The sequence below is a fragment of the Mesoplodon mirus genome (assembly GCF_964341445.2).
Source record: "Mesoplodon mirus genome assembly, chromosome: 12".
Classification (NCBI taxonomy): Eukaryota; Metazoa; Chordata; class Mammalia; order Artiodactyla; family Ziphiidae; genus Mesoplodon; species Mesoplodon mirus.
In genome coordinates, this window is record NC_138988.1 from 16,489,594 (window position 1) to 16,502,415 (window position 12,822).

The following is a 12,822-nucleotide window of genomic DNA, read 5'->3' on the forward strand; positions in this document are numbered from 1 at the left end:
AGATAGCATCTCACTGGCAGCATATTATTTTACTTTCTCTGACCTGGGCTAGAGATCCTTCTGTTTGGGTCAGGTATCTCTTTTAAGTACATTGAATATTCCTTTCTAGATCCACCTTCTTTTACATTCTGCCTTAAACAGCACTACCAACCCTAGCTCTCTTTTTGGATTTACCCTCTTCATTTCCTCCTTTTTTGTGTCATGTAGCTATGATGTATCAGCAAGGGAAAATGGGGTATGCTTTCCTTTTCTGTAGGAATTTCAGAGATAACACTGTAGTATTTTAGGACTTTTATTTCTTTTAGTAAAAGTAATGCAACTGCCTGCAATCCTTTGTTCCTCTCCGTCATTCTTCATAGAAATTGTATGGAGTATGACCATTAGAATTGATTGGCCACAGCTTGATCTTTTAGTGACATTACCTTAGGAGCTCATAAAGCTTGTACTTACATTCAAAGGGAGTTATTACTAGTAGCCTCTGGGTGTTTGGAGGGGAAAAAAACACCTCAGGATTGGATTTTGGGAATTATTAGTCCTGTTCAGAAGTGTTGTATGCCCTTTATTTTAGGTTGTAAACTTAAAATGGAGCTTAGGAGCCAGGCCAGCATATCAAAAAATGCCCCCATCACAAAAAGTAAAGTTTAGCATTAATCTAAATGTTACACTGAATCCATTTTGTTAGGCATGAGGCCCCCTTCTGTTTTCAGCCAAGCTGCTTTTTGCTGGTTATGAATATCTGTATGAATAGTCAAGGTTTTGTCCTTCGGGGGATCAAAATTAGCTTTGAAGAAACTGTTGGATAATTTCCTTTAGGTTAGCAAAGACTTCAGAATCTTTTCCTTTTAAGCTTATATTGCTAGCAGGAGACTAGAACATTATAACCCGGCATCTCTCATCACCGATATTATTCTGGGGAAACAAGATTGAGTGGCCTTTGTGTCTTTTCTGAGTATGAAGCATGGACCAACCTGTCATGTTTGATATTTTTCTTTATAAATTTATTTATTTTATTTTTTATTTTTGCTGCATTGGGTCTTCATTGCTGTGCACAGTCTTTCTCTAGTGGCGGCGAGCAGGGGCTACTCTTCATTGCAGTGCGCGGGCTTCTCATCGCGATGGCTTCTCTTCTTGCGGAGCATGGGCTCTAGGCACGCGGGCTTTAGTAGTAGTTGTGGCACGTGGGCTCAGTAGTTGTGGCACACAGGCTTAGTTGCTTTGCGGCATGTAGAATCTTCCCAGACCAGGGCTCGAACCCACGTCCCCTGAATTGGCAGGTGGATTCTTAACCACTGTGCCACCAGGGAAGTTCCTGATTATTAATTTGTACTTAAATTTTAGGAGTCATTGGAGACTCTTGAATGGCTGCTGATGGTCTGAAAAGCCTTTAGGAGCCTTACATTTCAGAAATGGCGGGTATGTGCCTCATAGGCTGTTAACTCCAGTATCATCAGGAAATACTGAAGTTGAAGAAGCAAACTGATGGTTAATTTTCACCTTTGAGCATATTTAGAACAGTGTGGTTTAATGGAAATGGAAACAAACCAAGACTGTGACCACTGGGGTGTGATCCCAGGTCTCTCACTAAAACACTGTGTTACCTTGGTTGGTCATTTAACCTCTCTGGGTCTCATTTCTTCTGGGGAGGCCAGACAACTACCAGGTGAGAAAATAAGCTCTGGAATTAAAATCTTAGCTTTATCAGTCACCAGCTGTAAATTAATATCTGCCTTATATTGAGTTATTGTGAGAATTTCTTCATTCATCTTAATTGTGCATTCAGCAGACAGATATTGAATATCTGCCATGTTCTAGGAGTTGGGGGGGCAACAATGAATTAGATACAGATAAATAACAAACACTCATAAAAACGTGTATACTGTTTACAGGTAGTGAGAGACAGTGAGATGTGCTGATATGTGGTGGAATTGAGGAGTGAGTAATGACTTAGGCGGGGAGGGGCAGTCTTATTTAAGCTGAGAAGATGACAGTTATGCTGAGTTCTGAATGACAAAAAGAAACCAGAGCACAAGAAGAAGAAGGAAGGTGAACCCAAAGCTCAGCATGTCTGAGCGGTGAAGACAAGGATGGCAGTGCAGCTGGACCTCAGAAAGTAGGGGATGGGTCAGAGGCAGCCTGGGAATAGGGAGATGAGGCTGACACAGTGCCTGGCACATAAATGTTAGCAAATTAGCTATTATCATCCCTCTTTCAAAAGGGTCTCAGAAAAAAATGTTTCTAAGTATTTAATACCATCATCTAAAATTTATAGCAGTCTCTAGAGAAGAATTAGAACATAATTTGGGAATTTGACTTTTATTGGATGATGATGAATGTTTGGGTTTTCATCGTGGTCACTTGTAGGAAATTTTTTAAAACACCTCTCTTTGTCTTTTGCACTGAAATCACCCCCTTCTTATCTAGACCCAATTTTCCTTCTGTTGGTTTCCTTCCCCAACTTACCTGCTAGTTTCAAATATATGCCATTATATTAAAATATTATTGCTTTCAAGCCCTGTGTACATCAGTTTGTCAGGACAGTGATGCTATACCATCTCCTAAATGAATAAAATATATAAGTCACTGAAAATAAATCAGAAGCCATTGCACTAGAAAAAATGCTATGAAAAATCCACCCTCTTTGCAAATATTTACAGACATTGTAACAGACAGAAGTATATTCAAATTAATAAAACACTGTCATTTTTGTATTTATTTTTAAGCAGTAAACTGTTTGAAGGGAAAAAATTCAAGAAAATGACAGCATTGGTTCTTTTTTGATTAGGGACTATTTGATTAGTAGTTGTTTCAAAATTCCTTTCTTCTGGAGGTTGTCCTTTTCCGCAAAGGAAAAGTGAGATTTTCTTTTTCCTTGTGACGTTTTCCCCTTATGTGTAAATAAAAACCAGGGACTTGTGGCATTGACATATATACACTACCAAATGTTAAATAGATAGCTACTGAGAAGCAGCCACATAGCACAGGGAGATCAGCTCGGTGCTTTGTGACCACCTAGAGGGGTGGGATAGGGAGGGTGGGAGGGAGATGCAAGAGGGAGGGGATATGGGGATATATGTATACGTATAGCTGATTTCATTTTGTTAAACGGCAGAAAGTAATACAACATTGTAAAGCAAAAAACAAAAATGAAAACAAAAACCAGGAACTTCCGAGGATAGCCCACTGCTTTCTTAAATCACGGTGGGCAATAGTAAGGGTTAACTGCATGGTGATGTTGCAGTGGAAGGCTTCCCAGAGTTAGCCAGGCTTTGAAGTTTGATTTCACAGTCCCCAGACCGCCCTCATTTATGTCATCAATTGTGAATTCTGAGTTTGGTTATTCACGAGAAGGACTGACAGGAGTCACTGAAAGCTATTATACTCATGATTATGGTTTATTACCGGGAAAAGATACATATTAAAATCAGCCAAAGGAAGAGAAGCATAGGGCAGACTCTAGAAGAGTCCTGAATGCTAAGCTTTTGTTGTCCCCAGGATGTGTTACCATCCTGGTGTTGATGTGTGACAGCACACGAGGAGTATTGGCAACCAGAAGGCTCGTCACACCTCAGCATCCAAAGTTTTTACTGGGGCTTCATTCTGCAGTCATGGTTGATTGATTGCATATGGGGTTGAGAGCAGTTTCCAAGTCACCTCGTCCCATATGACCAAATCTCCTACCGTCAGTCATGTGGTTGGTCTTTCTAGTGTGGTCAGCCCCCATCCAGGACTATCAGGTGTGGCCACTCCCACCCTCAGACCCAGGTGACCAGTCCTCACACTAAACAGAGACATTCCTATCAGCTAAGACATAGATCACCTCCCAAAGCCCAGATTAATGGCAAGGCCAAATTCACTGGGCAGAAGTCCAGAGGGTATCACTACATGGACTGGAATCAGATAATCTCCAGTGTGTACATTCTGAAAAGCTGTGTGTACTTGCTCACTTCACCTAACCACTCTTATATTCAACACTTCTCTTCTGTGCGTTGGGAATAATTACAGTACTTACCTCACAGAGCGTGGTGGAGATTAAAGAAAAGATGTGGGCACATGGGGTTCACGTGATGGCTTTGCTGCTTTTTCATCATTTCAATGATTATTTTCAGTCTTATGTTATTTTATTATTCCAGTTATTATGGGAAACATTTTTATTAATGTTGTAATGTTATTACTTAGTTAAGTAGCCAAAATGGTTTCTGGGCTTTCGGGAGTTATTTTCCATCTCATTTTCTTTGTCATCTGTTCATGGGTTGTCTTTGTCTCTTAGTCTGATTATTCATTCTCTGCAACTTTACTGAGCATTTCAAGATAGGAGAGAAAAGAGCTTTTTTTTTTCCCCCCCTGTGAATATGTTTGTTTTCAGAAAGGCTCTGGTAATGATTATACAATTGCAGTAGCATAAGCATTTGGTGATGGCGTTATCTCATTCCTTTTGAAATTCATAGTACAAAGACACAGGTTTTTAATTTTGTGTGTGTGTGTGTATGTGGGAATTCTTAGAATGTTCAAGTTCTCTTAACCAATGTAGAAACACTTTTTAAAGGACACTTGTTCAGTTCTGTATCTATCCCTCTCTTCAATTTGCTAGTAATAAAATGGAAATCCAACCAAATATTGAGCGTTTTGAGGTCAGAATGCAAAATAACATTGTCCGCATTCAGATTTGCAGGCATGGTAGCGTTTTAGGAGAAAGACAGTACTCAGGGATTCAGAGTTTATGTTACAAAAAGTAATTAGTACAGCCTTATTTATTCTTTTAAGTAATCTTATTAATATGGCAGTGGTTTTGATAGTAATTTTCATTCTCTTAGAAGTGTTACTAGGCTGTTAAAGATGGCTTAAGTGACGCATAAACTCTACCTAAATTATCGTTGGTAAATTACCTAGTCTAGGAAGCCTTTCTGTCATAAGCCTCTTTACAAAACTAAAGCTTGTACAGTAGCTTTTACTTATTACGATTATTTTTCCCACCCATATAGGTGAGCTGCTCTTACAAGGCCCAGTGTTTATCAAAGAACCCAGCAACAGCATTTTTCCTGTTGGTTCAGAGGATAAAAAAATAACTTTAAATTGTGAAGCACGAGGCAACCCTTCACCTCATTACAGGTACAGTGGAATGTTTGAAAATCCAAATTAAGAAAGAACAATGTGGCAATTGTGAACTTTTCTTTGCTTCAGTATATTTATGCTATCAGTAAGAAATAATACATGAAGCTATAGTTGTCTGCTGTATTCAGCAGAGCTCATACATAAACATTTGGCTCCATATTTTATATATTTGATTGATTATTCACTTTACAGTAAGATTTCTTGATTAAAGAGAAACATGGTAGAGTCTTTTAAATAAACCATGTATTTTCATTGATTTGTGGTAAAACAATGTATAGATTTGGATTTACATGTAGTCCTTGGGAACACATCCATTGTGGGGATGAAATTCAGTGTGTTGTAAAGGTATGTAGCAATCATAGTTTGAGAAAAAGGTAACAGCATCTATCGTTCCTTTGCTATTTTACTCAGTATATGTTAGAAGGTTCATTAAGTATAGAATAAAGTATAGAATAAGAATAAAATGCATTCCTACTGAAGTCATTTTAATTATTCTTGAAGAGAAAATAAATTTATTATATTTTTTCATGTGAAAGTGTATATCTCAGATTATATAAGTAATAACTTGTTCACTGAAAACTTTCAGACAACACAGAAAGGTACAAAGAAAAAAGAAAAAAAAAGTGAACTCCCATCACCTTAAGATAAAAATATTAACATTTGGGAGATGATGGTGGATTATTTGGATGGGATGGATATTTACTTTATTAAATAATACAAGATTAATGATTTTTACTTTTAGGGGTGCTCAGGGGGCCCACTTTAATAAAGAGATGAATTATTTATAAATAGCATATGCTGCTTTCGTATAAATGGTTACGAGAAAGTGCTTGAGGTACCTTGAAAACAACATGCTCTTTTGAGTACTGTGAGCATTTGTCTCAAACACTCTGTTTACAGTATTAGTTCGCTTGGCAAAACCTTTTCTATAACCTGCAGAACAAGCAGACTTTAGCCTTTATTAATGAAATTCTAAATGTTTCGAGTAGATCTTCTATTGTTTGCTTAACCCATGTAGATAATAGAAACGAACAGTCATTGTTAGACTGGGTTAGCATTAGGCTAGAAGGTAGACCTTTGTATTTTTGCATCTGGAAGTAATCAAGGTCAGTTTCTTTCAACAGTATTCAACAACATATTTATTGAGCACCTCTTGTGTGTTTTCAACAAAATAAATGTAAAGATTCCAGGTTACTGGTTAGAATTGACAGAGGTGATAGAAAGTTTTCTGTCTGCCTCTTCCTTAACCTATAGAAATAAGAAAAGTATAACATGATTTTATTTTTTTTTGGCCGCACTGTGCAACCTGTGGGATCTTATTTCCCCGACCAGGGATTGAACCCACGCCCCCTGCATTGGAAGCGTGGAGTCTTAACCACTGGACCACCAGGGAAGTCCCTAACATGACTAAAAAAACAAGAAACTGTGTTTTATGAGCCAGTTCAATTGACCAGACATAGCACATACAAAAGCTGAAAATATTTTCTTCTTTTGGAGGAGGATAAACAGATCCACTTAACAAGACATTATCCTGGAAACATTTATTCCTGGCATTTTTGTAGGACATTCTAACACTTCCTAAATATATCTGTTTGTTTGTCCCTGAAATGGAAGATTATCCTTTTAGATACGACTGTGAATATTATAAAGAATCCATGTAAATGACTCATGTGTGGGCTGGGTTTTTTTGTTGTTGTTGTCAGTAAATTTATTTCCTGGCATTTATCCTGTGAATAATTTGGTGATAAATGTGTTCAGCTGTAAAATTGTCAAGATACAAGATATAGTCATACAGCAGTTTATTTCTAAATGAATAGATTAATTATGTTTGCAAAGTTTAATCAAACAGCAAGAAGACCTGAGCTTAGAGATCCAGAAACAGCCTTTTGTTGTAATTATTTCTTTATATATCAGGTGTTTATTTTAATTCCAGATTAATACATTTAAAGTGATACCAGGTATTTACACGATGCCATTGTGTAAACATAATGTATTTGTTTAAACATACTGATAACATGTATAAAATGTTGATAAAATTCTGCCTTTTGCACCATACTTTTTATGATTTATTATATGTCCTGAGATATTATATGTTGAAATTCTAAAAAAATCTGTATCTGAGATTAGGAGATGTGTGACTGAAATTGACTTATCGGTTTTAAGTCTGATAAATGAAGAAATTTTACATGCTAGTTATTGTTTTAAAATATTTGGTTTATAGGAAAATTGAGCAGACACTTTCACTATAGCTCAAAAGATTTTCTAAAGCTAAGAATTCTAACCAGTATTCATCCAGGTCTCTACAAGTGACCCAATTTCGTTCCTTTTTATGGCTGAGTAATATTCCATTGTATATATGTACCACATCTTCTTTCCCCATTCAGTCTAGAGACTGTCATACAGAGTGAAGTAAGTCAGAAAGAGAAAAACAAATATCGTATATTAACACATATAGGTGGAACCTAGAAAAATGGTACAGATGAACTGGTTTGCAGGGCAGAAACTGAGACACAGATGTAGAGGACAAATGTATGGACACCAAGGGGGGAAAGTGGCAGAGGGGTGGGGTGGTGGTGGTGGGATGAATTGGGAGATTGGGATTGACATATATGCACTAATATATATATAAAATGGATAACTAACAAGAACCTGCTGTATAAAAAAATAAATAAAATAAAATTCAAAAACAAAGAAAAAAAGAATTCTAACCAGTATAAAATTTCACTTTATAGTCATTAGAAATTGAGACCTTGGGGGCTTTCCTAGTGGCACAGTGGTTACGAATCTGCCTGCCAATGCAGGGGACGTGGGTTTGAGCCCTGGTCCAGGAAGATCCCACATGCTGCGGAGCAACTGAGCCTGTGTGCTACAACCACTGAGCCTGCGCTCTAGAGCCCGCGAGCCACAACTACTGAGCCTGCGTGCCACAACTACTGAAGCCTGCATGCCTAGAGCCCGTGCTCCTCAGCAAGGGAAGCCACTGCAATGAGAAGCCTGTTCACCGCAACGAAGAATGGCCCCAGCTCACCGCAACTAGAGAAAGCTGGCATGCAGCAACGAAGACCCAACTCAGCCAAAAATAAATTAATTAATTTAAAAAAACAAAAAAGAAATTGAGACATTGAAAAAGCACTAGGGAACCTCTTTTCATTGTGAAAATATTAGACTTTTCCTATAATATGCAACAACTCCCTGTTATCCATGGTATCTGTATAGGTAATAGATTGTGCTAATCGAATAAATGGGAATATAGACTGATGTGGGTTGTAATCATGACCGTTTCTACCTAGATAACACCTTCATTTATGGCCTGATTTTTTCCCTAGCTTTTGACTTTAGTAGTCAACCTGGTAATATTCTGCATTATTCTTTAATTGTTCCAGAAGAAAATATGCTTGCTTGTTCTTATTTTTTGCTATCCTTTAAAAATTACAGATAAATAGTGTAAATAGGTAATGACTTTGAGGACATAAATAAATAGCATGGGTTTTTTTTTTCTTTTTCTTTTTCTTTTTTTTACATAAAGTCAGAGAAAGGATACCTTTTTGTAAGTATTTATAAATCTAAGCACATAGATAGAAAGAGAGAGAGGGAGGGAGGGAGGGAAAAGAAAGATATCAGGAGGAAAATTAGTGGTTCATGTGAAGCTGTAAATTAAAAGCAGTCCAAACACATTTCCCAAGTTTCAGAATAAAATCTCTGAGTCTTATAAAAGAATGTCCTTTGAAAGCCCAGAGCTTGTCTTACAGACTGAGGCAAACTTCTCTGATGAGAAATCTTGTCTACGTTATCCCACTGGGTAAAAAGAACTCTTAATTGGCCATATTAGAAATCCAAAAGTTCAGAAATTCTCAAGAGAAATTACTTGTTTTAGGGTTTAATTGAGAATTTTATTCTTTCTTTTGCGTCTTCCCGCCTGAGCCCTAAAGCCTGTATTTAAAGGTTAATTAGTATTCAGTCTCATTGTAATTGCTGATGATGCTGAAAGAGGTTACCCTGAGGAAGTATTAATAACATTTTTAAATGGGAAGGATTTTCTCCAACTTTTTAAAGGGTTAAAAATGCCCATCATTTGCTAAGATGAAAGATCCCAAATAGGAGGCTCCCTGGTCACTTCTACTGATGCCATTCAGCATTAAAAGGGACCACATATTTGGGTTAGACTGGAGTATAGTATTCAAATGCCGATGGGGACCAGGTAAGTAACAAAACTAAAAGAGGTGGCCCTGCCTTAGGAACATATGGACATATTGAATAATGACTGGAGACCGTCCCACATTCAGCAACAAGTCCATCCACTGGTCACGACTGCCCCTTAACACTAGCCGGTTGTTACCATCCAGGAATCATGGTCCAATATTACAAAACCTTTTCAAGACATGTTTAAAATTGAGAAATTTTCTTTTTTGAATCTACTTCTAATGTTGACTGTTTTTCTTTTTAAATATAATGTAGGCCAAAGAAGATAAGCCTTAAAAGTGCATGTGTCCCATGTGGCCTTTGTGTTCACAAAGTTTAGTCTAGCTGGAGACTTACAGGCTGTGCTGTCCAATATGGTAGCCAGTAGCCAAGTGTGGCCATGTACGTTTAAATCCGTTAAGCTAGGAATTCAGTTCCTCAGTCACAGCAGCCTCATTTAAAGTGCTCAGTAGTCACATGTAGCTAATAGCTACTGTAATGGACAACACAGATGAAATTTCTGGTGCTTGCAGAAGGTTCTATGAGACAGCACTGCTCTACTCTGACCCTTGGATCCACAACTCTTTTCTATAAATGCTCTTCTGTTTTTCTCTCATCACAAGGAAGCAACCAGAACATCATTCTCTTCCAGCTTTATATAACAAGTAAATAATTTTAATAAAGTACAGTGTGAGGAATCTTGGATATACACGTTGTAAGGACTATATAACATTGCAAAATGCAGATCTCTCAGCCACAGTTTCTCCCTTTTAAGTAGAGTTCCCTATAATGGAGTTACATCCTGCACATGTTTAATTTACTGAAATGTATTCAGTATAAGAACGAAGAAAAAATAATGGACTAATTTCTGCTCACCATTTATTCAAGGAGTAAATGTAAGGCGTTTACTCATTATCTAAACACACATCCGTGTGGAGACACACCACATAATACTATACATGATACCACATACAGTGTATAGGATAGAGCATACATAGCATATGTATTATGTATAATATATGATATATTCTATTTAATACAATGTGAAATATATTTAAAGTATATTTTTGATTATATGCAATTTGTCCCTTATGTATATCTTGTTGCCATGTAAGATCTGATGTCACTGTTATTTTACTTTTGTGCTCCAAGGCAAGTAAGAATTACTGTTCCTCTAAATTCCCTTGGCCCTAAGGAAATGTAATTTGTTCTGCTAGATTACTAGGCCCAATTCTCTGAGCCTATCCTCAAGCTCAACTCCTTTTAGCATCCCGACTTCTCTAGCTGATGAGCTCTGGTCCCCACACACAGAGTCAGCTACTAAGAGCAATGAAACATTTACAAGGTTGGAATGATCGCGGACCATAAAGAAGAACGAATTTCTTTGGTGCCTGAGGCAGGCAGAGGTAGACAGTGTCTCTAATGGCATCTGAAACTTGACCGTGCTGTTGTCTCTCCCATGAAGCCTCCTCGATATCCTCAGAGCTGGGTTCCATGCTTCAGCCATGTACTGCCCATTGCACCTAGGCCTTCGTGGATGATAAAACTTACCAAAATGAAGTGGGTTTGCCTGGTCAGATGTAACTCCCTTCAAGGTGAAGACAGTGTGTTCTTCATCCTTACATTCAGAATGCTTAGCAAACAGTGAAAGCTAGATTGGTGGCATGAAAAAAGAAATGGAATGAAGTTAACAGGGAGGAAACAGAGAGGCAGTTGGGGGTTAGATCATATTTCGGGAGTCAAGAGTGTCTTGAAGGATCACAGGATCAGAAGTGGTCCATTGTTTATTCTGTAGGACATTCTTAAATTTGGATGGAGTCCTCCGTTTTGGCTCTATTTTAAGACACATTGCCGTTGAGGTGACAAAGATGACTGCTTAGGTCTACTTATATCCTCCATAGAATATTAACTGGAAAAAGAGGACATCTTTCCTATTAGAGTCATCAAAAGCTCTGAATGGCATCAGAAAAACATGAAATAAAAACATAGCTAATACTGTCAGCAGTCAGAACCCAGGAGAAATGTGGAGGTTAGATTTTAGATATTAAAGATGACAGTTAAAAAATTAACATCTTTTTGTTGCTGGTCTTATGTTTTGGTAGTGAGGCAATGGGGAAGGAAAACACATACTGATCAAACACAAGTTAAATCAGTTGGGTCACAGTTGTATTCTTAACTAATCACTAAGGCCTGAGATACGGAATGTGCTCATTGGCCACTCCTGGGTCCTGGGAGGAGTGGCCTCTTCAAAGGAGAAGGAGAAAGATGCTACCAGAAAAAGCTGAAATGGATGCAGGGAAGGCAGAAATAGCAGCCATCTTCTATAATTCTCCTCAGAGTAATTGAAAGACAATCAGTGATGAATTTGAACGAGGCTTTACCTATGTAAACTGAACAGTTGTTTTTAATTGCAGTGTAGCTTTAATCTGTTTGCCTCCTTTTTTTATTATATATGTTTAAAATTTATCAATGAGCGACAAATGGGAATCTGTGTCATAAAACACATTTTAAAAACTTGATTTTTAAAAACACAGCATCACAATTTAACTCATTTGTATCTTCAGCAATAATTGCTGAAGCCTAACTAGTTATTTTTGCATAAAGTATTGAATATGCAAATTCAGACATTCATTCTTTCAAGGACTGCAATTATTCTCATCACTTCAGTAAACATATTAACAAACATTGCATTTGAACATAAATTCATTTGCTTATTAACTTGAAAGCTGCATCTAAAACCACAAATTGCTTCTGTGACTAAATTCCTAATTTTCCTGTCAAACCCCAAATAAAGTATTGCCTGTTGACTTAACAAGTATTTAACGTGGGCATATTTTCCAAACCCAGCCCCAGCCCCCTAGAGATTTTAGTAAATTATTTTGTCCTTTTTGCTTGGTTTTATATCAAAGTCTAACACGTGATATTTGTTTTTCTTTGGAATATTGTTTATGTTTCCATTTTCCTGGCCAGACTTTATAAGATGGGTGTAGATATCTTGAAGGACAATATTAATACAATCAACCATGAGCTGAATTACATCCTGGGATTATTTTGAAACTACCTGATGTCACCCAATTTATTGTCACTCAGTTTTGTTAGTTTCAATTTCAAAGGGTGACTTGTTACAAAGTTCTAGTGGAAGACCCAGTTTAGGACTTGGTGCCTTAAATTATACTGACAACAAGATACATCTATGTTTATCTTCATTATTTTCATTCCATACTAGTGTGGTTTTGTGTAAGAGGTTGCCATATACAATAATAGCTTGTATGGTAAATAAATAATAACTAGTATGGTAAATGAAAATAATTATGCATTCATTCCCTGTCTTTGAGATGTTTGTTGGTAATATGGATGGCCACAGTTAGGGACAACTGTATGGAGGCTAGTGATGGCTAGGTTAGAGGGTAAAATAAGATTGCTCCAATTCAGGAAACTTCTGTGAGCACCTACCATGCATAACCTATTATGACCGATGGTGGGAATTCAGCAGTGATTGACAGTCATCCTCCAATGGAGCTTATATGGTTTGAA

The 12,822-nt window shown here is 37.3% G+C and overlaps 1 protein-coding gene across 1 annotated transcript in view; it reads left to right on the forward strand.

The window, feature by feature from the left end:
* CNTN3 (contactin 3) overlaps positions 1–12,822 on the forward strand; it is a gene marked incomplete at both ends in the record, with an annotated part of 238,294 nt that overhangs the window by 26,597 nt on the left and 198,875 nt on the right. Inside the window, one exon of the mRNA XM_082638599.1 lies at positions 4,980–5,106. Within this exon, the coding sequence (XP_082494725.1) occupies positions 4,980–5,106 (127 nt within the window). The remainder of the gene's footprint in view (positions 1–4,979; positions 5,107–12,822) is intronic.